The sequence below is a fragment of the Scleropages formosus genome, chromosome 10 (genome assembly GCF_900964775.1).
Source record: "Scleropages formosus chromosome 10, fSclFor1.1, whole genome shotgun sequence".
NCBI classification, from domain to species: Eukaryota; Metazoa; Chordata; class Actinopteri; order Osteoglossiformes; family Osteoglossidae; genus Scleropages; species Scleropages formosus.
The window spans coordinates 15,721,116-15,744,688 of record NC_041815.1 but is presented as its reverse complement, the minus strand read 5'-3'; the positions used below and the strand labels follow the sequence as shown (position 1 = coordinate 15,744,688).

Here is a 23,573-nt window from a genome sequence, read left to right as displayed (position 1 = left end):
TTCTACCATAGTACTGCTGTTACAGATACTTACCATGAACTAATACAGTAATAATACATGCTGGATCAAATGTTACATCATTGTCAAGTTAACTGTGTAAGACTGTTAGTCACAGTGCGCACCCACAGCTCCTCACTATCATCTGCAATATTCATTGATACATCTGTCCACAAAGTATTTCCATATGACTCATTTACTAGTTGGGCTTTTTTTCTGAAAAGGCCACAAGCTTGTGTTTGAAGCTTTCTACTTGAATGTTGACACCACATGAAGCAGCAACAGTTGTGTGTGAGGTCAAAAAGTGAACCACACTTCGACCAGACCCTTCTACTGGCTTCACTATCAAAACTTGCACTATCTGCAATCCCCGTGCCGTGCCTTGCAATGCCATGACAATATGTGGCCATCTGTTAATTTATCCTCCATGTGAGTAGATCAGTCATATGGACTCCGACTGTGACCATTCTACACTGTAAAGGCCAGTGAAGCTCAGACATTATGATGGTAGTTGCAATGTTAATATGCATGCTGTTGACACTGTGACGTTGACAACGTCTAAATCCGAAAAAAGCGGTCGAAGCCAAGGGCTGATAAAAGTGGGTCAACGATCACAATGTTGTTCGTTAAGGATGCGGGGGCAGTTCCTGTTATTATTGTGGCAGAAGGGGTCCCGCCAACAGGGGGCAGCCAGGCAGCCAAGTAGCGCTGCACAAGAAGGCAGCACAAACAAACGGACATGGACTGAAATGGAGAATGTCTCCTATTGACAGCTTGTGTGGCCTTTCAGGACAATTGCAGTGCATTAACTTTGCCTCCAGAGGCAGCAGCATCTCCATCGGCCAAATGAGTTAATCTTTCCTGAAGAGTAGAAATGTCGACACAAGGCGAGGGGGCCGGTTCGGCCCACAGTCCCGCCCCACGGGCACAGTGAGCTTTATAGCGTGGTGTGGGAGACCTCAGGGATTCGAGGAGTGGGCCACCCTGAGCTCTGCGTTCGAGGCTCCTGGGAGACATCTGCCCTCTTGCACAATGTGGACTGGGCTGTTGGGAGCTGTCCTGCTCCTCTCCGTCCACCGAGCGACCGCAGCACCGTAAGTAGGGCCATGCGTGCGTGTGCACGATGGAGAGGCGCTCTGAGCAGCGAACACCTCGAAAAAGCTTCCCTATACTTGCTGTCGCTGTATTTTATTTAGTCAGCTAACATGTTTTTAGGGTGACCTTAGTGTGCTTTACACATATTTTATATATATATGTATATATATAGTATTGGTATAGTTAATACATTTTTAGGGTGACCCAAGTCATTCAGGTCTTTATTTGGTGTTTTTCCTCCTGTGATGTATTAAAATTTTAGTTAATGTCTTTACTGAAGTTTAGATTACTCTGCTGGGTTTGTGTACTGTTTGTTCTGGGTCTGTATTTGTATGGGACAAGTGTAAGGACATTGAGAAGGCTGTTAAGAACGAAACAATGAGTGAGATCACATAGCTGCTCCGACCCACTTTACTTTTAGGTCACTGTGAATTTCTCAGTGTCTTTGACTCTCTGGTTCATTTGAGCCCACAGACGTGATTAATCCTCCTCTATAACACGCAATAATGCAGGACTGTTCACATTCCATATTTCTAAGGTAAACCTTAAAGGCTCTACAGGACACCAAAACTTCTTTAAAATAAATTTAGCTTGGACATTCAGTTACTTAATGTTATTTTTGTATGGGGGTTGCGGTGGCACAGTGGGTTTGGCCAGGTCCTGCTCTCTGGTGGGTCTGGGGTTTGAGTCCCACTTGGGGTGCCTTGTGACGGACTGGCATCCAGTCCTGGGTGTGTCATCTCCCCCTCCAGCCTTACGCCCTGTGTTGCCAGGTTAGGCTCTGGCTCGCCGTGACCCTGCTTCGGACAAGCGGTTTCAGCAAGTGTGTGTGTGTGTGTGTGTGTATTTTTGTATGCAAAAAAATGTAGTCTTTAAACAAATGTGTCCTGTAGGTGAAGAAAAAATGTATAAATACACAAAATGGAAATAAAAGCACTGAACACCGAAAGTTTTAAAAGAAGCCTTAAGAAGGCAAAATACTAACTTACAAAAAATACGTATAAGTATTGGCTGTGTCATCAAGAAGTGGTATTTAGATTCAGCATTTCCGACTGTAGTGTAGTTTGGCTGTACTGCCACTTCTCTGCATCATAATCAGTCAAGAAGACATGTATCACAAAGATTTCATTGTCACTTCTTATCTTCGAGGTTTATTCTAGCCCTTGCCAGTTTCTTTTGAAACTTCACTACTCCAGAGGACATATACCTCAAGTACACACACACACACACACACACTTTCTGAGCCACTTGTCCCATACAGGGTCATGGGGAACCAGAGTCTAACCTGACAACTCAGGGCATAAGGCTGGAGGGGAGGGGACACACCCAGGACGGGACGCCAGTCCGTCACAAGGCACCCCAAGCGGGACTCAAACCCCAGACCCACCAGAGAGCAGGACCCGGTCCAACCCACTGCGCCACCGCATCCCCCAACACCTCAAGTATCCTGTGGTAAATTCATCTTCACCTGGATTTTGTTACTCCTGCGGTTCCCAACAATAAACACATCTAAATATTTTTTTCATGCCCCATAGACAACATGGTCACTCATTCCATGTACATATGTTTCCACAAAAAAAACGACACTGTAGCTGTAGATTTATGTCTGGTATAGGTATGTTTTATAGAGTGGATGCAAAAAAAAACTGCTTACAAAACAGTAAAAATTACATCTATTCCACAAATACTCTAAGCTGCATTCAGCAGTATTGGAAGAATGTCTCCTGTAAAACCTGTATCATCTTACTGACATGAATTGTCGTGATGGCAGTCAGAATTGAGCGACGGACTCAGATGCAGGCTCGTCTTTCTTATGTGCAATAAGGGTCAGGCAAAGAATAGTCAGATTCCAGGTGAGGGTCAATCAATGAGAAAATATTGTCCAGAGGAGAAATACAAGAATCATCATCAGCGAGGCAATACAGAGATCAAAAACCAGGAAACCAATAACACAGGGGACAAGGAAACAATAAGGAATAGAGCACTGCGGTTTCTCTTCAGAGGTTCTGCACTGAGGAACTTCTGGGACTCAACAATCAGAGCAGGGTCCAATTTGTCACGAGTAGCTACCCAAGACAGTTCCTCCGGGCCATAACCCTCCCAATCAACCTGATATTGCATCACTCCTCTCCGGGACCAGGAATCCAGCAGTACCCACACCCTATAAGCGGGTTCCCCGTCCACCTGCACTGGTGGGGGAGGAGTACCAGTGGCAGAAGGCTGGAGGAGAGATGTCCTGCAGGGCTTGAGTAATGAAACATAGAAGGTAGGACGTATGAACATTCCCTGGGACAGTTGGAGTTTGTGCGAGACAGGTGTTACCCCAGTGGAGTACTTTGTAGGGCCCGGTGTACTGATGGCTGAGTTTCTTCGAGGGCAGACTTAACTTCAGAGCCCAGGTGGAGAGCCATACTCTTTGCCCTGACACGAAGGACAGGGTACGTCTACATGCCTGCTGTTTGTACTGTTCAGTGCTCTCTTGGAGGTGATCCCAAACCGACCGCCATGTCTCACTGCTCTCCTGGTACTATTTGTCACTGCTGCCACCTGGCTAGGGGAAGTCCGGCAAGGGAACAAGGTAGGTTGTACCCCAACAAACATTGAAAGAATGACTAACCGGTGGAGGAGTGTGACAGCTCGTTGCGGGCGTATTCAGCCCAGGGCAGGTACCGAGCCCACTGTTGCTGCTTCTCGGCACAATACGTTCAAAGGTTTCTAGAGAAGTCCTGCTGTAGGAGTTTTACTTGGCCATTACTCTGTGAGTGATACCCCGAAGTGAGGCTTACCTTGACCCAACTTGTCCCAGAAGGCCCACCATATCCTTCACATGAATTGGGAGCCCCTGTCTGAGACAATGTCTTCAGCCAACCCAAACAGCCGGAAGACCTGGTGGAACAGGACCTCGGCCATCTCCAAGGCAGCTGGCAGCTTGGGGAGCGGGATGAGGCAACAGGCTTTAGAAAAATGGTTAACCAAGGTGAGTATGTTGGTCTTACCTTCCGACAGGGGGAAGTCAACCAGGAAGTCGACCACCACAAGGGACCATGGATGGGAGGGTATCGGCAGGGGTTCCAGCAGGCCCACGGGTTTCGGTGTTGAGGTCCTAGTCTGGGAACATGTGGCACAGGCTTCAATGTAGTTCTGAACATCTTCCAACATGGAAGGCCACCAGAAGTGCCTTTGCAAGAGAGAGAGTCCAATGGATGTCCTGAGGTGGGAGAGTCATGTGCCCACTGCAACAGAAAAGACCTCTTTCTGGTTGGTACATATTCCTTGCCTTTCGGCTTGTCTGACGGACTTGCCTCTGTAGCCTGGGCCTCCTGTAGTTCTCAAAAAAACTGCTATTTCACGGGAGCTACCACGCAACACTTGAGGAGGATCAGCTCAGAGTGTTTGGGTGCGGGGTCTGGGTCATGTATTCATGACAGGGCATCTGCCTTGATGTTCTTGGACCCTGGCCGGTATTACAGAGTGAACTTGAACCAGGTAAAAAACAGAGCCCAGAGGGCCTGATGAGCGTTGAGCCAGTGGGCCTTTTGAAGGTATTCCAAATTTCTGTGGTCAGTTAAAACCAGGAATGGACGAATGGCGCCCTCAGGCTAGTGCCTCCACTCCTCCAGGGCCAACTTGATGGCCAGCAACTCTCGGATGCCGATGTCATAGTTCCACTCAGAAGAGCACAGTTTGTGGGAGAAATACGTGCAGGGGTAGAACTTCGACGGATTCCCCTGTTCTTGGGAAAGGACAGCTCCTACCTCCATGAGCAAGGCATCCACCTTGACCACAAATGGTAAAGAGGGGTTGGGGTGTTTCATCACCGGGGAAGAGGTGAACCAGTCCTTCAGTTCCTGGAAAGCGTGGTGAGGAGAATTGGTCCAGGTTAACAGGGAACCTGGCAATAGAAGTTGGCAAACCCCAGGAAAAGTTAAAGAACCTTAACCATGGAGGGCCTGGGCAATTCCAAAATGGCACGGACCTTCTCGGGGTCCATGACCACTCCCTTCTTGCTGAGAATGTATCCCAAGAAGGACACCCGTGGCTGTTGAAGCAGGCATTTTTATCCCTTGACATAGAGGCAATTCTGGTGGAGCCGGTTCAGCACTGCCCTCACCTACCATATGTGTTCCTCTTTGGTCCGGGAGAAAATCAGGATGTCATCTAGGTAAACCAGCACACTCTCGTTGACCAGGTCCCTGAGCATGTGGTTCATGAAGGTTTGAAACACTGAGCATTGGACAGACCAAATGGCGTGACCAGGTATTCGTAATGGCCCGGGGAGGTGCTGAAAGCGGTCTTCCATTCGTCCCCTCTGGCGTAAATGAATGAGGTTGTACATGCTCCTCAGATCTAGCTTGGCGAACACGGTTGCCCCATGGATCTTCTCTAAGGCCATGGCGATCAATGGCAATGGGTGTGGGTATCGGACCGTGATGGTGTTTAACCCTCTATAGTCTATGCAAGGGTGCAGTCCCTCATCTTTTTTCCCAATAAAAAATAACCCTACGGATGCTGAAGATGTGGAAGGCTGAATGATGCCTGGATTCAGAGCCTCAGTAATGAAGTTCACATTACTTTCTGCTCTGGCAGCGACAGGGGTACACGCAGCCTCGATGTGGAGCGATCTTGGAAGCGGCATCATCTTTCATCAGGGTTCAGTTGACTCCATCCAGTCTGCATTGTTTCGGGGTTTTCTTCCTGAGAGGCCATAACCAGGGTGACCGTCCATCGCCTCGGGACTCTCTTGCGGGCAAGGTTGTCCACAGCCACAGCAGTCTCCAGAAAGCAGTCAAAGGTCCACTCCTACCCGCGACATACAAGCTCTGTCTGGAGCCGGGGTTGGAGACCGTTCCAGAAGTAAGCCAGGAGGGATGCGGTGTTCCAGCTGCTTTGTTCTGCCAGCATCTGGAACTCCAGCGCATATTCGGCAACTAGGCAGTTACCTTGCCGAATCCGCAGGAGGCGGTCACTGGCTGCGTGTGCCAAGAGCGGTTAGTCAAAGACCACCTCGAACTTCTTGCAGAAGTCGACATACGTGGCTTTAGTATGGGTGCGCCAGCCCGCCGTCACCCACTGCCATGCTGGTCTGGTCAGGAAAGCCACCAGATAAGCAATCTTTGTTTCATCAGACTGGTAGACCTGGGAGGTGTCGGAGAACACCAGCTCGCACTGCATAAGGAAACCTTGGCAGCTGTCCAGCGATCCGTTGTACCTTTCCAGAGTAGCGAGATGTGGGTCAAGTAGCGGGACGCTCAGAGGTTTCACTGTTGCGTCACCACTAGTGGGGCTTTCTGCAGAGTCCTCTATGCACTGTATGAGCCTGTGGACTGGAAAGCCTATATCAGTTCATGGAGCGTTCCCTCGATCCACTTCAAGGATCGCTCGTGGAATCCTAACATGGCGTCTTGCACTGAGACGGCGTGGTGCAGACGTCTGAGCTACGCTGAGTCCGTGGGTGAGGCGGAACCTTCTGTCATGATGGCGGTCGGGATTTAGCGATGGAATCAGGTGTGGGCTCGTCTTTCTTTATTTGCAATAAGGGTCAGGCAAAAGAATGGTTAGATTCCAGGCGAGGGTCGATCGATGAGCAAGCGTTGTCCAGAGGAGAAACACAAGAATCGGCAAGATAGAGATCAAAAACCGGGAAAACAAGAACACAGAGGACAAGAAAACAATAAGGAACAGAGCGCTGTGGTTTCTCTTTGTCTTCCGCACTGAGGAACCTCTGGGACGCCCTTTTATGCTGTGTTCCCCCAATTGGCAGCAGGTGCCGCTGAGGGGCTGGTGGACGAGGGCATGAGAATGAATATTTTTTCAATATTTTCAAAATAGGTCTTGCCAGCTCACTGTATACAATGTGTAGTGTTGACCAGTACTCATGTGTAGCAGGGTACTGGCATTAGTGTAACTCAGGACTGCCTTGAGTTTCAGGGAATGTATGTAGGTGTTAAAAACAAAAGCACGCATTTAATGTGTAAAGATCTTCCTCCATTTCTTACCAGTGAAGTGAATATCATAATTAGAAAAATGACAGTAGTTAACAATAGTAAGAATGACACATTTTAAATCCCATAATCTTTTTTTAGTGAAATGAGTCAGCACGTGAAATGCTGTGTTTCCAAACTTAGTTCTAGATAGAAAAATAAAAGCTGAAACTATTAGAGAATATTTTAAATTTGGCCTTTATATGTTACGTTTCATTGAATTGAGTTCACCAACTCGATAGTTACTATAACTTTTTGTTGCTTTTGTTTCCAGGGGCTTCCTTGTAACATTTCCTGCAGTGATTCCAGCTGACTCCCAGGCAAAAGTATGCGCTAGTCTCCTTTACCCCAATGAGACCTTGCACATGAGTATCTTCCTGAAGTTGAGGGACCACGCTACCCTGCTGCTGGAGAAGAAGACAAATGAAGCCTTCTACCAATGTTTTCACTTCCAGGTTGGACCCATAGGGCATCTTTTCATTGTTTCAGTGACAGTTGCCCAATATAACGTTCATTCACCGAAGACAAAAATGAAGAATGCATATAGTACAATGGACTTTACTGGCACTGTAAATAACAAAATGTATTAAAGGGTATTTTTGAGGATACATCATATTTAAACTACACATTGTACATAAATATTATATATTTTCAGGATACATTATATATGAACTGTAAATGACAAAAACAGTGGATATTTTTCATCATACATTATCTGTGTACATCATATATTATGTTGAATTTAATATTGGTGACAGAGGAGGGATTATTGTGTGATGTGGAGTCAAATGGCTGTGCTTCCCCCCAAACAGGCCCCTGCGGTGGAAAAAGAGTCCATACAGAGCATTAGGGTGGAGGTACGCGGGGAGTCATTTCAGATGATGAAGGACAGCTCAGTCATGTTCAAGCCCTACTCTGAAATAACCTTCATCCAGACTGACAAACCAGTCTACAAACCAGGACAGACAGGTGTTCTCCCAATTCCCTGCCACTTTCTTTGTTTAACTGAACAGAACAAGTTGCAGTCTTAGTTAAAAAGATGGATTGGATCATTAAATTTGTTTCCAGTCATTGCTTGCAATGGTGCCATGTAAGAAAAAAAGTGTCATGCTTTGAAAACGTTTTTTAAAGGAAATCAAACAATGGTAATATGACAGCATTCACAAATCTACCATGTTTTGGATTCCTGACTTTCTCTGTCTGGGCTGTTTGTCTTTAGTGCATTTCCGAATTGTCACTCTGGATACACAGTTTGCCCCTGTCATTCAGCTGGTAAGGCCTTGAGTTTTCATACTGAGTTTATGTGTTTTCATTTCACGTACTCAGAGTAAGTATTGCTTAATTAATTCTCATTTTTATGGGATGTTGCGGTCATGTAGGACTGCACTGAATTTAACTTGAAGTTCTAGGTTGAAAGTACAGTAGTGAATGAATTGACATTATAGGCAAATGGATATTCTTGAAAGGACCGAAAGAACAGGTTGAAAAGGTGTGTTTTATTTTATTGACAAATAAATCCCCTGAATATCAAAAGCAGGCACATTTCAAGTGGGAGAATGTATTTCATCAGCATTTAGAGAAGGATCCAGGCTGTGCACTTCAGTCCACGCATTTGATCATTATTTGGTCAGTCCGCACAAACAGCGAGTTCAAGGCTACAAGAAAACTCTTGTATGAAATACCGAGGGAAAAGGGCTTTGCTGAAAACAAGCCCAATTCAAATGTGTTGGGGCAAATGTGAAGGTCTTCAAACATTTACCTTTGCAATGACTATTGCCACAGATGTTTACGCACAAAGTGGTGTGTTTCTTCATCACATGAATTTAAAGTAAGAGTGCTGCGTCCAACATAAAACTGCACAGTACATGCACTGCTAACTATGATTTTCAAGAGTGGAGATCATTCAGTTAATCTTTTCATGCTTTTTCTTTCACAGTACAGCACTGTGGAACTAAGGGTAAGGTTGGAATGTAGTTTCTCTTCACTTATCATTGATCTTTTTACATGGTGCAGCTATGACTGAATATGATAGTGTTCTATATATTTATCTGTTCACTTTTACATTAGCTGTATGCTTCACATAGTGAAATACACAAAGGCTGTTTGTTTCCCATTTGTGGATTTCTTGTCCCGTTGATGTATAAATGTGTGAGAACAGCCTCTTCTCCTGTCTTCTCGTACAGGATGTTCACCAAAACCGGATAGGCCAGTGGACTAACGTATCCACCAATGGAAGGATTCTGCAGCTTTCTCATCCCCTGAGCTCAGAAGCACCATTGGGCACCTACACTCTGTCTGCCGCTGTTGGTGAAACAAGGACACAGCACAGCTTCAAGGTCAAGGAATATGGTAAGCCTGTGAGATGTTTTCCACTTGTTAATATTAATTCCAGTTTTTACATACGTTCTATTAGATTTGCAGCTTTGATCTGATTTTTCTTTTTTCTTCTTTAGTTTTACCAAGGTTTGAGGTGAAAGTGAACGCACCATCTGAGGTCAATGTTGCGGAGTCCGAACTTAAAATTGAAGTGTGTGGAAAGTAGGTTTGCCTTCACATACACAAACCCATACACAGGGTTTTCTGATGTTGAATAGGTACATTTCCTATTGAGGATTAAACATTTCAATGGCATATGTACAGTAAGTGCATCCTGAAAACTGTTTTGCAGATACACATATGGGCAAGCGGTGCCAGGCAAGGCAGAGCTGGAACTGTGTCGGAACAAACCACGGGTTTCAATCGATGAAAGACCTTGTCACACTCAATCTGTTCAAGTAAGGAGGACGTTAATCCGTAACTCAGGGGTCATTTGGCTCCTCATTAACTCCGAAGTTGCATCACGTCTTTGAATTTGACATTTGATTTCAATGCCTTCCAGAAGATTTCATACGTTGCAAACGCCTTCTTGAATAACCTGTGCACTTTTTAGTTCTCCATTTAGGGGAACTGCCAGTTTAGTTGGTCTCTGTTGCATTAATGCTTGTTATCTGCCCCCACCACCAGCTGGATAAAACTGGCTGTGGATCTCATGCCTTCAACATGTCCTATTTCCACAACCTCGGCAGCAATTTCCAAGGCACACTCGCCTTTAATGCCAAAGTAGAGGAACAAGGAACTGGTAAGCTGCACACCACTCTTCTAATTATGTTCAACCGAAGTGATGAACATTTCCAAATATAACAGAGACTAGCTGAAACCCACGTATCTTGCCTTGAAGCAAAGTGTGTGCTGGTTATGTTTTAACAGGTGTTATTCTGCAAGAAAGTGCCAAAGTACATATTAATTATACGATTGGGAGAGTCAAATTTGTCGAAACACCTTCGTTTTATGACCCTGGATCTAACATTGAGGGAAAAGTAAGTGATATGAATTGATATTTTGTGTAGTCTTTTCCAACTTTGGTTGAAAATGAAGTAGCAATGTATGGCATATGTAAACACTGTGGTGCCAGTTGCAAAAGCTTTTTTATTGCTCTCTCCCAGATCCAGGTGGTTGATTTTAAGGATTTGCCAGTGGTGGACATGCCAGTCTACCTGTATAGGGGCTCCTGGAGCTCTGACGTGATGCTGAATCTCACAACCGACCAGCATGGCATGGCCTCATTCTCTCTCAACATGACAGACCATAATGATCACCTGAATCTAAGGGTGAGAACTCAGTTCTCCCTCACAGTTTGTCAGCTTCGTGACCTCACCCACTGACCTGAAGACTCTTGTCATCTGCAACTTATATAAACCTTCCTTCCTTCTACAGGCAAGCTGCTATGGACCCAATATTTTGCGACCCAGCTTTCAGAACAAGTATTATGAGGATGCGAGACAGGCCATTTCACCGCTACAGCCTGTAACTGTTCAGAGACCCTCAGTCAGCTCTGTGGTCCTGCAGAACGTAGAGCAACCTTTGGCATGTGGGAAGGTGGCACATTTTACTGGGAAGTATGTTGTGGTTGGAGAAAAGGCTCAGGACAGTCCCCTGTATTTTTTCTACCTGGTGAGCTCTGAATCACAACGTGCTTTAACCAAAATACTGCCTGAGGGGAAACTGCTGTTGTACCCTTGAGCAGGCTATGTGGAGCTTATTTAGTCTGCTCATGTTCAGTTTGGAAAGTAGGTCAAACTAAAAGTTATACAAGTATGTGGGATAGAAAAGCCATAAGTGAAAGTTCAGCGTTTACTGACGTTGAATAAAATGCTCTGGTGATGATTTATAGGCTGGTTGTTTGTTGTAACGAGAAATGAAAAAATCGTGTCTCTCTTTCCAGGTCATGTCTAGAGGTTCCATTGTTCATCATGGTAGTTTTTCAGTTGCTTGGCACGAAGGCCCCTGTGAGTTCTGAAGGGAGAAATTTGGTTTCTGGGTGTGATGGTGTCCATTTGGAAGGTGTCAGCCTTGCGACTAAGAAAGCCCTTGTCTGTCTGGTAGTGCTGCAGGGTGAAGTATCCTTTGAGCTGATGGTGGACCCGGAGATGAGCCCAGTGTTGCAGGTGCTGGTGTACTCAGTTTTACCCAGTGGAAATGTAATTGCTGGGAACAAGGATTTCGAGACTGAGAAGTGCTTCAAACACAAGGTGCACAAGGGCATTTTTTTCATTTTCATTTGTTTTGAATTTTTTTTGTTGATCTTAAAAGATGTCGTAGTTATATAATTTTTTTGTCTTTGTTGCTGGAAAGATGTCTCTGTTCTGTGTCTTAGGGCTGAGAAGAGTGTGTGCGTGTTTGTGTATGTGGATGTGTGCTCCTCTTTTAGGTGTCCCTGGAATTCTCGCCCCCGCGGGCTGTACCTGCAGAGCAGGGCACACTGAAAGTCACTGCACAGCCAGGTGCTCTGTGTGGGCTGAGCTCCGTGGACCAGAGTGTGTTGCTGTTGGAACCAAACAAACAACTTGATGCTGACAAGGTGAGAAATTCACTGTTAGCCCCTTGCGTAAATCTGTAAATCCACTCTGCACACCATAGCTGAGGACAGTGTTGCACACTGTAGCCTGAAAAACACAGACCCCCTTAATTTCAGTCATTAGTTTCATGAAGATGTTTGTGGGGGTTCTCTGTAGCTGGTGGTGGTGGTATCTGTGCTTTCTGTTTGATGGCTGACAGGTCAGGTCTTTTGTTCCTTGAAGTAAATTCTCATAAACAGAACTTTTCATTTTAATCAGTTTAATGCAGAAAAACATGATGTGTTCCTGAGCCACAGAACAGTCAACGATTTTTTTCCATGAAATGTAAAATTCTTTCCTGTCTTATGTTTTAAACACAGATAATCTAACAAAGCAAATGCTGAATATCATAATTGCTCTGGACACATTTAAGTTGAGGCTGAAGACACACGTGATCCAAATTGCAAATGTGTTCACATGTTCTTTTTATTATCCCTGCTCCCTCTCATAATTGGCCTTACTGTTATTTTCTCTTTTTTATCTGTTACAGCTGTTGTCAGTTAAACTCTAACTAATGTAGGAAATCTCATAATCACTGTATATAGCAGAGGCTGTCTTTACAATTGTCATTCCAAGTGTGGGGAAGGGATTCTGCTCACCCTGTTTGGTGCAGTGTCACCCAGGCGTGTATTTTAATTTGAAATATGAGTTCTTGTAAGCCCTTCCTGGACTGGGGCCTTGTCATGGCAGAAGGGCTTGCATGATCTAAGGATCTCCAGAGCTATATCGTCGGGAGCAGTATGCTCTTGGTAGGCTCTGCCATGGCGACCAGGACTCGAGTGATGATCCAGGCTAACACAACCCAGAAAACCCCTCTGACAACCGTAAACAAGTCACTGCTTTCCCTGCCCTAAATCGGGCTACCAGGACCTTCTCCTGGAGCCAGGCCTGGGGGTAGGGTTCCTAGGTGAGCGCCTGGTGGCCGGGCAGCCCATGTAACCTGGCTCAGCTCGAAAAGGCAACATGGTGAGGCCACGTGGGCTCACTATCGGCAAGTTCCAGCATGGGGGTCGGATGGAATGCCTTTCAGGCAACAGGACGGGGCAGGGTGGCACATGGCGTCACGGACCCTCGCTGCATAAACTGGCTCTTTGGACGTGGAATGTAACCTCACTGGGGGAAGGAGTCGGAACTGGTGCAGGAGGTTGAGAGATACCAACTAGATACAGTTGGGCTCACCTCAACTCACAGTGTTGGCTCTGGAACCAAAGTCCTTGATAAGGGGTTGTCTTTCTCCTACTCAGGAGTTGCACAGGGTGACCAAAACGCATAGTGAGGGTATGCTGGGAACGACTGTCGGAGGACCCTGTCCGGAATGATTTTAACTCCTTCCTCCGTGAGAACTTTTCCCATGTCCCGGAGGAGGTAGGGGACACGGCGTCTGAATGGACCTTTTTCAAAACCTCCATTGTGGAAGCAACCAGGCGCTTTTGTCCTCAGATTGAAGAGGAGCAATATACAGTAGTTTCTGTCCATGCTGTGGATCAGCTTTTCACCTCCTCGCAAATAACTGAGCGGGCATGGGAGTTCTCTCACCCAGTCTACATGTGTTTTGTGGACTTGGAGAAGACCTACAGTCGTGTTCCCCGAGAAATTCTGTGGAAGGTGCTTCGGGAATATAGGGTGCCGGGGCGACTGTTGTGGGCCATTCGGTCTCTGTACACAGGGGGCGGGAGCTGTGTCCGCGTACTCAGCATTAAGTCAAGCCCGTTCAATGGGGGTGTTGGACTCCTCCAAGGTTGTGCCTTGTCCCCACTCCGATTGTGGTTTTCGTGGACAGGATATCAGGGCGTAGCCAAGGTAAGGAGGGCATGCTCTGTAGGGAGCCAGAAGGTGATGTCTCTGCTTTTTGTGGATGATGAGGTCCTTTTGGCACCATCACATGGATGCCTCCAGCATGCACTGTAAGGTTTGCAGCTGAGTGTGAAGCGGTTGGTTTAAGGATCAGCACCTCCAAGTCTTAGTCCACGGTTCCCTCACGGAAAAGGATGGCATGCCCCCTTCAGATAAGGAGAGAGAATTTGCTCCGGGCGGAGGAATTTAAGTATCTTGGGGTCTTATTCACGAGTGAGGGGAGAAGGGAGCGTGAGATCGGCTGCAGACTGGAAGCAGCGGCAGCAGTAATGCAGTCGCTGTACCAGGCTGTAGTGGTGAAGGGGGAACTGAGCCATAAGGCAAAGCTCTCTATTTACCGGTCAGTCTATGTCCCGACCCTCTCTTATGGTCACGAACTCTGGGTAATGATAGAAATGAAAGAATAAGATCGCAGATGCAAGCGACTGGAATGAGTTGTCTCCACAGGATGTGTGACTCACTTTCCATGAAATGGTGAGGAGTTCAGCCATCCAAGAGGTACTCAGAGTAGATCCGCTACTCCTCCGCATTGAAAGGAGCCAGTTGAGGTGGTTCAGGCATCTGGTAAGGATGCCCTCTGGGTGCCTCCCTTTGAAGGTATACTTGGCACGGCCAATGGGGACAAGGCCCGAAGGTTGGCCTAGGACCCGCTAGAGAGATTATATCTCCCAGTTGGCCTGGGACCGGCTGGGGATCCCCCGGGTTGAGCTGGAGGAAGTTGCAAGGGACAGGGACATCTGGGCTTCTCTGCTCTCCGTATTGTCATCGCAACCCTAGAAGGACTAAGCGGCCTAGAAAATGGATGGCTGGATGGATGGATGGAAGGAATTCTTCTAAGGCATTTCTCATGACAGTTGACAGCTTATTATGCAAATTTTACAGTACAAAGTGCTTTTGCTATTAAGTCAGAATTCTCATGAAAGGAACCATGTAGTTTGTGTATTTAACCAACGGAAGATTAAATTGTACAGCTTAATTTTTATTGTTATCATCACAGTTCAAGTTACTGTAAGAAAGATGCCTTCTAAGATTTCAGCTAAGAAAATGTACATCTCTTTCGTCCTTACTTATTGTCAATGACGAGGACGGGAGACAGAAGGTGCGGTTTGGACCCAAGTGTGGGTGCTTTTATTTCCACGCCAAAACACAGGAGCAATCAGAGACTGAGGTCAGGGACAGGCGAGGGTCTTCCGAGGTACGAATGTCGTTTCAGGGGCGAAGCAATACTCAGTAAACGGGTGAACAAGCCAAGGTCAAAAAGCCAGGAGAATCAGGAACTTTAAACAGGGAATAAGGTACTGGGAAACAGAACGCTGAATTCACAAGCCAGTACGTGGGGACTGTAAATTCCACACCCGTTGCTGTGACGGCGCGGCCTTTATACCTGGCTGTGCTAATCAGCAACAGGTGCTGTCACTGAGCTTGTGGGTGTGGGCGTGACACTTATCATGATGCATGCTTTCCTGTGTCAATTTCTGTGATATTTACTATTGAGATTAAACAGTTTTCATTGTCTTTTTGTAACAGATCCAAATTTTAACTCTATAATTCCTTGCCAGATTTTCAGTTTGTTACCGGTCCAAAAAACGACACACGTGCCATACACCTTGAAGGACTCTGAAACCTGTCTGCATGTGAGAACCAGACGTTATGTCATTCCACATAGAAATGATGCTCTTCGTGTTTTTACGGTACGTTAGAGATAAAAATATGATTATGTTTATTTTATTAAATATGATTTTGTGATCTATTAATTGTTTTGTGTGATGTAGTGCATTTCTTTGAGAATTTTAGTTTTTGCAATTTAATAAAAATGTTTTTTTTTTTTTTTTCCAGGGCTTGGGACTAAAGACTGCCACTAATTTTTTCATAACAATGCCTCATTGCCTGCTTTTCAAGGGACAGACATACCATTACACTCAACATTATGGTGAGTGGGATGGTTGTTGTAGATTTGTAATGCATTAACATGTCAGTTAAAATCAAGAAAACCTTCTGGTTGTTCAGAATTCTAGTACCTTTAGTATATGGAAGCAGAGGACTAAACATGTAATATTTTAACTGGAAAAAGAAATTAAATTGGTAGTTTGGTTATTAGATGTTGAAGAAAAATCTTGTTTTTTTGCAGCCTCTAGTGTTTAAAATGAGAGGGGACAACACACTTCGGTGATTACGTTACTATTGTTTTTTTCTGCAAGGTATTGCATTAAACAGGCAAAATGCAGACTTACACGAGATGGCATTTGGTGCATCGCTGGAGAATCAACCCATTGAGACCATGCGTACATTCTTCCCTGAAACGTGGATCTGGGATCTTGTGGAAGTGGGGTATGTGGCATGTGTTCTTAGTTCCAGCAGATCTGCCTTTAGTCACAAGATGCTTCTAATGGACTTTTTTAAGGTCATGACATGGACAATGGAATGCATCAGGTCAAACAGTAGTGTACAGGACTTCATCAGAGTGGTACATGTGACCAATATGGCAAACTCTTCTATTCAGTCTGGCTGCCTATTACAATAGCACTGAAACCCGTCCGTCCATCTTGGTACACTATATGGAGGCAAGTAGTACCAGTGGACTGGACCTGAAAAGAATTAATTGCATGAAGCTGCATAAATGACTAAAGCTGGAGACATATCCATGTAGACAAAGAAAAAAAAAAGCCATAAAAAAAAACATGAACTGTATGGTAAGGACAATGCTCTTGTCACGAAAGCACTACTTGTTGACTTGAGCTAGTGAGGTTTTGGAGATGTTGAATTATTTTGGGATATGTGACCACATGATCCACCCAGTGTGATGAATGTACGCTTGCCCTCAAACATCTTGCAGGGAGTCTGGGTCCACGGAGGTCCCTATCACCGTTCCAGATACCATCACTACATGGGAAGCAGAGGCCTTCTGCTTATCCCCAGTTGGTCTGGGCCTTGCCCCCTCTACGCAGCTTACAGTGTTCCAGCCTTTTTTCTTAGAACTCACTCTGCCCTACTCCATCATTCGCGGGGAGCGCTTTGAGCTGAAGGCAACTGTCTTCAACTATCTGCCCAAGTGCATCATGGTATGTGCTCGTGCGAGCCTCGTCGAAGGATGGCCCAGGTGTTTGTATGCGCCTTTGCTGTTCTTGAGTCTCTGTGCCCTGTCAGGTGTTGATGACCGCAGCACCGTCCTCCGACTACAAACTGGAACCTCACCCTGGCTCTCAGTATTCCTCTTGCCTATGTGCCAGTGAGACAAAGACATTCCAATGGGGTTTGGTTGCCTCGGCACTTGGTAAGTCTGCGCTCAGTCAGAGTGCATTCTGTGGCCTGCTGAACTCCCTGTCTGATCACAGTGCACTTTCATTTTTTTTTTTGAGCAATTTGCTGCACACACCCTGCTGCCCTTAACAGTTTTGCCTGCAGCCCAAACTGCAATCCAAGAGGGTACTTTGAGTGTCTGAGTCTTGGGCGTGAACACGATGGCCCCACAGTTCACGTGCACCTCATGAAATGGTTTTGTTCCTTGTGCTCAGGAGCCGTGAACGTGACGGTGAGCGCAGAGGCAGTGCCGTCACAGACCGAATGTGACAACGAGGTTGTAAGTGTACCGGAGAAGGGTCGCATTGACAGGGTTACACGCGCCTTGCTGGTTAAGGTGAGAAGTTGTCGTGCATTTTAGCATTTACTCATTTACTCCTCTTGCTGATGCTTATTTGAATAAGGGAAAAGGCACAGAACCATATGCCACAATATCCATTTTTAATTTTTTATACAATAGCCAATTTCTTCACAGGTAAGACCAAAATCCAGCAAACAATGTTATGGGTAATATAAAGCAGTGTTAATATAAAGCAATTCCTCTTGTAGAAAGAAAAGTAGCAGGTTATAGGATAGATAAAACAAATTTGCACACTATTTTCCCAATTTGGTCAGCCAACAAACAGTGGCATGATTCTTTGCAACTGCAGGCTGAGGGAATGGAGAAGACTGACAGTCACAGCTGGTTGTTGTGTCCTAAAGGTGGGTGGTGTGTCTGTGTGAGTGAGAGAAACAGATTTTTCTCAAGAGTTTAAGAGACTGTATATTAACATTTATCCATTTAATGAAGTGAAAACTAGAATCATTCAGGTGTGTCTTAGGTACAACAGAAGGTTTAGTAATTTATAGATTTCTGGTATATTGGAATGTTTTGTCACAAGTCCATTTTATTTTACTACTACACTATATGATGACCTGCAAATTTTTTGTAAAGGAGAGAGTTTTTTGTAAATGAGTACATGCCTAGTTCAAAATGATTTGACTTTTCAGCGGATTTGAGAATGTCGGCCATTTGTGCGGCTCATCCTGCTGGAAGAGTTGGATTTGCTGGTTTCCTTCATTCTACACTGTCTCTACAGGAGAGGAAATCAAGGAAGAGGTGAAGCTGGAGCTCCCAGAGAACGTGGTGGAAGGATCAGCCCGTGGTTCGGTTTCCGTTATTGGTAAAATACAACAAACAAAGGCCGTACGGTCAGATGCATTGTACAGAATGCTCACCCGAGAACACCAGCAAGTTGGACACTCTGATGGCTAGCCATGGACATCACATACTGACAGCTCCAATCTATTAGTTTTTTTTTTTTATGTCACCTAGTGTATAACAGACATGGACCCACTCCAGATTTCTCCTTCTTTCAATACAGGAGACATATTGGGTCGGGCCCTTCAGAACTTAGAGGGACTGTTGGCCATGCCTTATGGCTGTGGGGAGCAGAACATGGCTCTCCTGGCCCCCAATATCTACATTCTGCACTACCTGGAAGCCACAGGCCAGCTCACTTCAGCCATCAGTGAGAAGGCCACACCATTCCTCAAGAGTGGTAAGAGTCCTTGGTCCTGTTGGATACCCTCCTTCCCAAATACAGGGTTGGCATCTCAGTGGAGTGAAGTAATAATTGACCCCGCGCTGCAATATGTTGCACGTTTTTTTTTTGAAGATTACACAAATGAGAGCTCTGGGTTCAAAGGTCAACAGATGTATAGTAAACTTGTTTAGAAGTGGTCACTTCCCAGGTTTGCACTTCACTTCCTTTTTGCTTTCCATTTGTACAACTTCCAGTGGTCTTTCAATTAATTAGGACATACTTATTAACTTGGAGGAGATTCCAGGTCTCCGTGTTGCGCTTAAGCGGATGCAGTTGGTAGCACGGTGGTTAGCGTTGCTCCCTTTGAACCTAAAGGTCTCAGGTTCAAGCTTCACCTTCAGCAGATGGGATGCTGGTCTGCTGCAAAGCACCCCAAGCAGGACTTAAACCCCAAACCCACCCCATGGCAGGCCCCTGCCAAACCTGCTGCGCTGCTGCTGCTGCTGCTGCTGCACCCCCCTGAACCTGTAACACTTTTGTACAAATCCAAATGGGGACCAGCTGTCAGCTACAGTAGGCCTGCTGTGATGGATGTAATGAGCGATTGAGTGTGCTTTTGCACACAGGAATGTGCTGTTTGTCATTCTCAAAAATTCCTATGGCCAGGTTACCAGAGACAGCTGAACTACAAGCATCCAGATGGCGCCTTCAGCACCTTTGGTACGGGAAGTGGGAACACCTGGTGAGCACTTTGATACCGTGCATCTCATATACGTTCTAGAGAAGGGTCTGTGGTTTCCATTAATATGCATGATTGCAGCTTTTGAGATTTTAGTCTGACATTTTTCAGTTATTCACGAAGCATAATTCTTGATTATCCATCCGCAGGTTGACTGCTTTTGTTGCCAAGTCTTTTGTCAAGGCACAGGCATTTGTTTTTATTGACCCCACGATTGTTGAGCAAGCACAGACATGGCTTTTAAAAAATCAGAAGCCAGACGGCTGCTTTAACACTGTGGGGAAACTCTTCAACAACAGAATGAAGGTCAGAGTGGCAATAAGTAAAGTAATAACTTATTTAACAGAAAAGCATCTGCACGCCCTGTATATGCTTTGAATTCAAGAATGTCTTAACTGGAACTATATAAATCACTATGCAGCAATGTGCAAAATAGGATTTTCACACAAGTTACGGTTTCAATAGGGAGGGGTAGCAGATGATGTGACCCTGACGGCCTATATCACCGCAGCTTTTCTGGAGAGCAAGACATCAGTAAGTGCACTCGGTGGGATCTTTGGGCAGCAGTGTGGGCCGTGAAGACTAGTCACCACTCAGCTTTACCGAGGAGACTTTTCCACAAAGACAGTTGTTTGAATCGTTGTCTGCTAAATTTTTCTTCTGACACATGAAGCACTCCGCACTGAACAACAGCTTAGCCTGCCTGAGGTCAGACACCAGCTACTTGACCAACACCTACACCTCAGCCCTGCTGGCCTACACCTTTAGCCTTGCTGGAGACCATGAGAAACGGGACGAACTGTTGGAACACCTGCACCGCCTGGCCTTGGAACAGGGTATGCCGTGTGTGTAGGCGCATGGGAAAGAGTCTCATGCTATGAGTATTTTCCTCATTTTGTGTGTGTCTATGTATGTGTGTTTTTGCACCACCTTCAGGAGGCCTCCTGCATTGGTCCCAGTCAACAACAGAGATGACCTTGTCTGTGGAGATAAGTTCGTATGTGCTGCTGGCAGTCCTCAACAAATCTCCACTGACCGCTGAAGACATGGGTTATGCTGTCAGAATTGTCCGTTGGATGGCTGGGCAGCAGAATTCATACGGAGGATTCTCTTCTACGCAGGTACTCGGTCCCCATGTGCATTTCCTGGTCTTCTTTTCTACATGATCAGAATGGCTGAAAAAATAAGTTGTGGAATGACCTAGTCAAAGTTTTAATGTAAATCTGAATGGGACGTTGTGGCAAGGCCCCAAAAGAGCTGCTAATTCTTGAAAACCACTAAATATTGGTGAAACAAAGCAAGTCTCCTTGGATGAATGAGCCAGAATTCCCCTGAATAATGTGAGACCCAGGTCACCAGCTATATTAATTAGTTGCACTCATCACAGTTAAAGTAATTAATTAATCAAACTTTATTTGTACAGGTAGAATAACCACTTACTGATATTGTAGGGAAAATTTGCTTTTCACAAAGGGTTTACATTTACTCATTTGGCAGACATTTTTCTCCCAATCAGCTTTCAATGAACGTTATGTAGTGTTATCAGCCCACACCTTATTTAGCAGGGTAACTTACACTGCTAGATGTACTACTCACAATGGGCCGCTCATCCATGTACCGGTCAAATACACATAAGGATCGAGCCCACATCTTCTTGCACTACCCAGGCCCTGTGAGACAGCAGCACTACTCGCCGTGCTACCACGCCAGGTCATTTACTGGTGCGTTGTTGTAATTAAACATTATTTATTACACTGTTTTTCTTGGCTTCATATTGTCCAGTATTAGGAGTAGTTGACGAGCTAACTGAATTCACAATAAATATTTTTTCATGAAGTTGGTTTAAGTCTAAACACAAACTTTTAAGTGGATATTGAATCGTGTGTGTTTGCACAGGACACGGTGGTAGCCCTGCAGGCGCTGGCGCTCTTCTCCACGTTGGCGCACACTTCCGAGGGCTCCAGCACAGTTACGGTGCAGTCCACTAGTGGAGAGCAGCACCGCTTCCTCGTTGACCAAGGCAACAGACTGCTTTACCAGGAGAGGGCTCTGAAGGACGTCACAGGGCAGTACAGCATTGCAGTACAGGGCACTAGCTGTGCATCTGTGCAGGTCCGTGTTTTGCACCCCATTTTAATTTGCTTCTGTTTTTGGGCCAGACTTTTCCATTAAGTCTCATTTACACGACACGACTGACTTATTTCTTTGCCATACTTGCAATGTTTGCTTTCAGACAACCCTCCGGTACAATATCCCCACGCCGGCTGTTAATTCCACCTTCAGTGTTGCTATCAATGTGAGCAGCGAGTGCAAGGGTGTCCCCCGTGGAGAAAAAGTGATTCTCAAATTTAGTGTGGAGTGAGTATAGCCCCCACAGGGTGTGCAAAGGTGTCACAACTCAGTGAGGCAAAAGTCACACCAGCCAATTTTGTGTTCCTTCACTCCAGATACAATGGGTTGCTAGAAAGCACCAACATGGTGTTAGTGGACATAAAGGTGCTGTCAGGATTTGTCCCGGATCCACTGTCATTGACTCAGGTGAGTTAACAAAGCAATAACACTTGGAATTTTGCTTACGAACAAGTCAGTATTTGGTCTTTGAGTGACATGTTCAGTTAATATTTAGTCCATGTGTTTTAACCTGAAAAATGTGTTTGACCAACAGCTAAAACGCTCTGAGCTGGTGGAGAGGGTCGATTCTAAGGGTGATCACATTGAAATGTATCTGAAAGAGGTGAGTTCAGATTAGTCGTATTCATTCATTTTAACATTTTTTTTACTGTTTAGCATACACTCAGCCCTCATATAATGGGATCCTGTACATCCATAAAATCACAATTGCTTATAAAAATATATGCCCCTTTTATAGCACATTAACTGTATTATCCAGTACAATGTCATGGTTGTGCAATCATTTTATTTCCACACAAGTTTTTTATCCACTACCTACTATGTCTTTCATACTGCAAAGCACATAGACACTGTGCTTCTTCCACAGTAAAACCAGCTACTGTATATATTTAATTCATATGAAAATGAGACTCAACCAATCACAATTATCAATGAAGATAAATTTAATATCATCTAATATCAAATAATACAGCAGATTTGGATATTTACTGTTTTTATTTTCATTTCATTTAGCTGCTTCTTTGCTCCAAAGTGACTTCCAGTATAAATCTTCTTACAATTACTTACCCATTCATAGAGCAGTTTTTAACAAAGCAATTCATTCATTACCTTGACAAAGGGGTACTACAGCAGGAGCAGCAATGAAAACATTTTCTTAGTAATGCTACACAATGCCTTAAAACACAGTATTTAAAAACATACTGGGATAAAGACATGTATCCAGGTGTGTCATATTTTTAACTTTTCAGGAAGACGTGACTTGACAGCTACATTTTGTTTTCACAGTTGACAAGAAATATACCAAAGTTCTATAAACTCCAACTGCAACAGGAGCTCAAAGTAAAGAACCTAAAAGCTGCAGTGATCAAGATGTATGACTACTACCAGCCCAGTAAGAATACTGTCTTTATACCTTCAATCAGCAAGCACTGGACATTGTCCAATAATTTTTTTGAACAATGCACAAGAATAGCATGTCATATCACTTCATGTCATCCAAAATTGTGAATATGCAACACATTGATTCTGATTATTGCACATTGCTCCAGCTCCTTTTGTGTGCATGTATTTTATTCAGTGTCTGTTTAATCTTTTTCAGGTGACTACGTTTTGACTGAGTATTCCTCCCCATGTGCTGACCGTATGTTATCCCTGTGAAGCTATAGTTGACAAAAGGGTTAAATTATGTGTCTTAGAAGAAGGGGGCGGGGGAGGGATGTTCACTTCATGAGAATCATTTTAATGTTTAGTGTTACAACTCCGATGGCAAAAACTTTTCACATGACCACAGAGCTCAACGCTGAAACTTATCCACTGTCTTTTTTTCTGCAGATGTTGGAAATGAAGAACAATAACGAAGTATATATATAGTAAAATCCGCCCCAAACTTTCACTTTCATAACTGCAATAAACTTCAGTTTTTGGCAAAAGTTTCTTTGTTATCATATTCTCTTTCCACAATCAAGAAATCGGGATGCTGGAGATGCCAGTTGAGTATTAGTCCTTTAGTATTTTAGTA

At 44.9% G+C, this 23,573-nt stretch overlaps 1 protein-coding gene across 1 annotated transcript; it reads left to right on the top strand.

The window, feature by feature from the left end:
* The first annotated feature begins 946 nt into the window (after positions 1-946).
* Positions 947-23,484, top strand: LOC108933465 (alpha-2-macroglobulin-like). Its single transcript, XM_029255619.1, has 36 exons — positions 947-1,091; positions 7,348-7,528; positions 7,886-8,042; positions 8,293-8,345; positions 9,010-9,030; positions 9,257-9,422; positions 9,527-9,611; positions 9,742-9,847; positions 10,077-10,191; positions 10,320-10,429; positions 10,556-10,720; positions 10,827-11,063; positions 11,335-11,398; positions 11,496-11,641; positions 11,821-11,970; positions 15,421-15,552; positions 15,698-15,791; positions 16,060-16,189; positions 16,695-16,920; positions 17,006-17,132; positions 17,374-17,495; positions 17,809-17,860; positions 18,238-18,321; positions 18,523-18,699; positions 19,351-19,426; positions 19,573-19,729; positions 19,889-19,957; positions 20,097-20,259; positions 20,360-20,544; positions 21,320-21,535; positions 21,657-21,781; positions 21,871-21,961; positions 22,089-22,157; positions 22,841-22,946; positions 23,154-23,195; positions 23,387-23,484. Exons 1-36 carry the CDS (start codon positions 1,030-1,032, stop codon positions 23,407-23,409), a joined length of 4,284 nt encoding a protein of 1,427 aa, XP_029111452.1. The 5' UTR covers positions 947-1,029; the 3' UTR covers positions 23,410-23,484.
* The last annotated feature ends 89 nt before the right edge of the window (positions 23,485-23,573 follow it).

Bases quoted from the DNA above. Each gene is read 5' to 3' on its own strand.
- LOC108933465 (XM_029255619.1), top strand. From the start codon at position 1,030: ATGTGGACTGGGCTGTTGGGAGCTGTCCTGCTCCTCTCCGTCCACCGA. The intron at 11,064-11,334 runs GTGAGCTCTGAA...CTCTCTTTCCAG, and splicing joins CCCTGTATTTTTTCTACCTG to GTCATGTCTAGAGGTTCCAT. The intron at 23,196-23,386 runs GTATGTTATCCC...TTTTTTCTGCAG, and splicing joins TTCCTCCCCATGTGCTGACC to ATGTTGGAAATGAAGAACAA.